Genomic DNA, 5,025 nt, shown 5'->3' with positions numbered 1-5,025 from the left:
TCGATTACTGCATAGGGTAATCGGTTACTCAAAGTTTCTGTCCAATTGAGTAATCGGCTACTCTCATGAGTAATTAGTTACTCTCATGAGTAATTGGTTACTCTAAGCAAATTTTATTACTTTTACTAAGTTTGGGTAATCGATTACTAATATCGAGTAACTCGTTATAACCAGTTACTCAGTTGTTTGAAAATTTAAGTTTATTTTATTCCAAGTTAAAATATATATTCGAAAAGGTTTTCCTATGAGCATTTTGTTAAACTTAATTAAATGACTTTAGAGATAGAAGTACCAAACTCAGAAAGACAAATAAATCTTTATCTTGAGTATCTTTTTTCTAAGTCTTCAAGGTCTTCATCCTTTTACTTTTTTATGATATTGATGTCTTTATCAAAACTGTGTTAATGTTAGGAGCAAGATCTTCTTCACAATAACTTATTTTGGTTCCTCAATTTTTTTATAATTTAGTCCTAAAAATTAAAAAATCCAAAATGGACCCTTAAGAGATCCATGTGAGTTAAACTATTCATTTTTAACATTTTTTATTAGTTAAAGACACTTTAGTCTCTATCAATTACTATTTTTATCTATATTCATGATTTTGGAATACTAATTTTAATTTTTATTCTTCTAAGAATTAAATTGGTAATGCTAAAATTTATGAGGATTAACTTTTAAAAAAAACCATCTAAAAGCACCTGTTAGGGTCATAATGTGGGCCTGGATTGTCACGTTGCGTACTTTGTTGGCCCAACGGATCTCTTGTCCTGGTGATAGCGTAAATTCGAAGAACTAGACTCAGTCATCATTTTTCATCGTTCTTCCTCGCCGCCCTTCACAGATTTCTCAATCTGCGTTTTTCATATTGATTGCAGGTATAAGGCTAAGGTTTTTTTACTTGTTCCTTTGTTCCCATTCATTAGTTTCTCTTTATTTTATATTTTCAATGCTTATGCTATCTACACTTTTTGGGTACTGTAACAGTAACACTTCACTGTTTCTATAATTCAGCACTTTTCTCAATTACCATGTTCATATTTGCCTTTGCTTTAATCAAATGGCTTATTAGTTATGTTCATAGGATATACTGTGCAATTATGTTCCTTTTCTTTTAACCTGTTTTGTTATTGTCTATGCCTTAGAATTGATGGGTTTTGGAGTTGGGATTGCACGTGTTAGTGTGTGCCTGATTTTCCTAATATACCTAAAGACTAAGAGCCTTAAGCAACACTAGGTACACTTGAACTGAAAATGAGAAGTCATTGATTCAAATTGTGGACCGCACCACAATATTGCGGTTGTGGTGACAGCAGCAACCGTATCACACTGCAATTGCATTGTAACACCGAATCACAATGATGCTGCCGCATCTGGCTACTGCGCAATCCCATTGGACTGCATCAAATGATCAAATTCAATTTTTTTAATCACAAAATAATTCACACCGCAATGGCCGCAACCTGCATCGCAACAACCACAATTGCAGTAACCACAACCGTGACCGCAATCACGACCACAACCGCAATTTAAAACACTGTGAGAAGGTGTAAAATTGAGTTTAGGAAGATTACCATTTTTCGTTTCAACCAAGTGTAGGCATAGTTTGTAGTTTTGTATGTGCTTGTTATTCTAATAGATTTTGTTAGGTTCGTTTCCCTTAAACACATGAGGAATGATGGGTTGTCTGGAGTTGCAGAAACTGAGATGGCTAAAAATTTAAGATCCTTTTTTGTGGCTTTATGGTCTTTATGGATGAGGTCAATGCTAAAAAGTTCTTATTCAAAAGTCACGTTAGATAGTTGAATAGAGCATAGGGTATATATGAGGAAGAGAGAAGTGAAAGTAGGAGATTAGCCCAAACTGACGATAACAGAAATAAAAGAATTGCAGCTGTAATATTATACGGCAGTAATTGAGAGTAATAGATATTTCCAGGTCTTTTGAATAATCAGAGATATGCGTTGTCCAGAGTGATTTCCACCCGGTTCCTACCCCATTCATCTTTATAAGGTAGATGGGTTCTCATGTCTCATAATATATTTGATTATTTCATCTCCTAAAAATTTCTATTTCCAATGAATGTATAACACAATTATGTTCAAATTTCCCTTGTTAAATTTGTTGCTCCATTTTGGTTGTGTCATCCTTTTGTTAATTTCCTTAGTTAGTTTCAATTGACCTGTTGACTTTTACTGGTAAACTTCTGCAATCTACAAATGTTTGCTTCTATTATTCAGGGGTACTCATTAGGTTGTGATAACCATGGGAAAAGACGGAAAGTCGGCAGGTAAGGGAAAGGGGAAAGCAGGTGGCAGTGATGAGACTGCATCTAAGGGAAAGGGAAAGGGGGCGAAAGGTGGAGATGGGCTTGGCACCTGCACCTATGTCAAAGGTAGAAAGTTTTCCCTATCCATGGGTACCCTTGTGACCATATTATCAATTTCTTTTATTATTTTAGACAGCAACGTATCATAGAGATTCGACAAATTTTTACCTTAGCTGTCTACTGTTAGACAACCCTCACCTATTACCCAGAGGCTTAGGACTGACTATGTATCGTATCGAGCATACATAGGCAGGTTTTGTTGTTATCTAAGAATGGCATTTACTTTTGTCTTTTTATTGGGTGCAGCAAGGCATATCCTATGTGAGAAGCAAGGTAAGATCAATGAGGCATACAAGAAGCTGCAGGATGGTTGGCTTAGCAATGGAGATAAGGTCCCAGCAGCAGAGTTTGCAAAGGTATTTTCTTTTGGAGATTATACATTGATATTTGCTCTTTATTCTTTTTCAAATCCTTATTTGTTCTTTCTATATCTGGTGGGGATAAGAATCTTATTTTGAGTTACATACCATAATTATTAGGCCCGCTCCCAGTCTCAAGTTATTAATGCCAAATTGCTTGAAAGAAGAATAAATAAGAGATTATTTAAAAATTGTCTTGAGATAAAATAAAATTGTCTTTTCAATTATTTATCATCAAAATTATTGCACTATTCTCAGGTAGCCCAAGAATATTCAGAATGTCCATCAGGCAAGAAGGGTGGAGACCTTGGATGGTTTCCACGAGGAAAGATGGCCGGACCATTTCAGGAAGTCGCCTTCAACACACCTATCGGAGTTACCAGTGCACCTTTCAAGTCTACGTACCTCTCTTGCACTCTCTCTAATTGTTATTCCACCTTTCCAGTCCTCACATTAGCACCTGTGTCCCCTCTCTTCTCCATATAGTCACACTTGTTAATGTTTGTTTTGATGATGATGCAGGCATGGTTACCATATTATCTTATCTGAAGGAAGAAAGAACTGATCCCTGAGAATGAGGCTGAATTTCAATGGCATTGGAGCGCACTTAAAGTATTGTTGTCTTGTGGAAGGATTGGGTGTTGCTTCCTTTCCTTTATAGAAGACTATGGTCTACAATTTAAACCTGTAGTTTACCATATGTATACTGATCTTGCTTTCTAATACTTATAATTGAGAGCATAGATGTGAATGTGGATGGTTTTGCTAACGTTATCTTATTGTGTTAGTCCTATTGAATAATTTCTGTGCAGTAAAACTTCTTATTTTCTTCTAGAACACAGTGCGCAACAGGACAGGGGAAATGAGCAGAGTCAGCTTTAGTTGCACTTTTCAACCCGATAAGGATTGATTTGAGTCGAATTAGATGAGACCTATTTTTTAAGTTCAAGATCAGATCAATTGAAGTTCACAAATGTTTGAGCGAGATAACAATATAAATTTATATTGTTCACTAGTTTGAATGATGACCAATTGATATACATGCATATGTATACATATCCATATATATATATATATATATATATATATATATATATATATAGGAGTCATATAAACATTTCTCATATAATAATTGTGGAAAAAAAATTAATTGTGATACATTAAAATATTGATAGTTAGAATTAAAAGTTAGTTAATAATCACTTAAAAAATTATGTATATTTATTTTTAAATAAAATTCAATAATTTATATTAATTTTTATAAAAATTGTTGTCACTTCAGTCAGTTTATATTATATATGGTAATATGGATAAAACTTAGGTTTAGTATCTTAACATTTTAACAACTCTAACCCAAGCTTATGACTCTTCTTATTCTCTCTTTAATTTTTTCCTCAAAATTGTCAACCCCTTAACCTAAATGCTTCTCATATATACTCAACATGGATATCTTTCCATTTGTATATTCTCCCGTTTTCTTTCATAAAGTATTAGGTTTTCCCTATTTAATTGGATTTGATGGTGCTTGGATTTGAGAAGGAAATCCGTAAACAGAATTTGACTTGATGAATGCCTATGAGAAATATTTTGTGATAAAAGCCGAAATGGTGAAGAACGTTAGGTACAATGAGAAGCGGGGTTGAGACCTGAGAGATAGATGGAAAAATTAAGTTAAAGTCATAGTTAATCTCAACTGAAACATAATGGCTACCATTACTATTAGTTAGTGTGACTAATACAGTACCGATCATCAAATCAGTTAGAGTACTAATATAGTGGTATAATAGTTCAATTGTTGGTTCATAAATTAAACTACATACCGATGAAATTATATATACATATATAATATATTAACATTCATGTTGAAAACTCAATAAAAAACTACTATTTTTTCATTTTCATTAAAAAAAATAATTTTAAATAAAAACCACTCGGTATGACAGTATAATTCAATTGAAAATCAGCTGGTATGACTGTTTTGACCTGTTTTAGCCAGTTTTGACCGGTATGATTGCATGATCGATATAATGATTGTACCATATCAGTATTGGGACTGGTTCACCGGTTTACAGGTCAAACCGACGGGTATAAAATGATTTAAAAACTGCTACTGTAACACCCAGTTATGACATGCGACCTCCTAAGCTCATGAATATACTGAGCGTGTCACCCACAAGCTTAAATACTCCATGCAGTATTTTATTCCCCTCCCAGGGGAGTCTTCCGCAACTCGAACCCGTGACCTCAGGGATAAATAGTCAGTATACCACTGAGTCGCTA

General features: G+C 34.0%; 1 protein-coding gene and 1 long non-coding RNA gene across 3 annotated transcripts; one reads left to right on the top strand and one right to left on the bottom strand.

Annotated features, from left to right (window-relative positions):
* LOC109327279 (peptidyl-prolyl cis-trans isomerase NIMA-interacting 4) lies at positions 768-3,579 on the top strand. 2 transcript variants are annotated; one of them, XM_019560349.1, is made up of 5 exons: positions 768-875; positions 2,238-2,392; positions 2,633-2,742; positions 3,004-3,146; positions 3,268-3,579. In XM_019560349.1, the coding sequence occupies exons 2-5, from the start codon at positions 2,263-2,265 to the stop codon at positions 3,308-3,310; spliced, it is 426 nt and encodes a 141-aa protein (XP_019415894.1). In that variant the 5' UTR covers positions 768-875; positions 2,238-2,262; the 3' UTR covers positions 3,311-3,579. The 2 variants fall into 2 exon arrangements, with proteins under 2 accessions (XP_019415894.1, XP_019415895.1); XM_019560350.1 differs by having other exon boundaries at positions 790-874; positions 2,232-2,392.
* On the bottom strand, positions 2,968-3,307 carry LOC109327280. The gene is made up of 2 exons (XR_002105327.1): positions 3,236-3,307; positions 2,968-3,205 (listed from the first exon to the last, which is right to left on the bottom strand). It is a non-coding gene; the product is annotated as an uncharacterized LOC109327280 (long non-coding RNA).

The sequence above is a fragment of the Lupinus angustifolius genome, chromosome LG15, assembly GCF_001865875.1.
Source record: "Lupinus angustifolius cultivar Tanjil chromosome LG15, LupAngTanjil_v1.0, whole genome shotgun sequence".
NCBI lineage: Eukaryota > Viridiplantae > Streptophyta > Magnoliopsida > Fabales > Fabaceae > Lupinus > Lupinus angustifolius.
This window is presented reverse-complemented; position numbering and strand designations above follow the sequence as displayed.

Excerpts from the sequence above, each read along its gene's own strand:
- LOC109327279 (XM_019560349.1), top strand. The coding sequence starts at position 2,263 with ATGGGAAAAGACGGAAAGTCGGCAGGTAAGGGAAAGGGGAAAGCAGGT. Across the intron at positions 2,393-2,632 it reads CACCTGCACCTATGTCAAAG|CAAGGCATATCCTATGTGAG; the intron begins GTAGAAAGTTTT and ends TATTGGGTGCAG. Across the intron at positions 3,147-3,267 it reads AGTGCACCTTTCAAGTCTAC|GCATGGTTACCATATTATCT; the intron begins GTACCTCTCTTG and ends ATGATGATGCAG.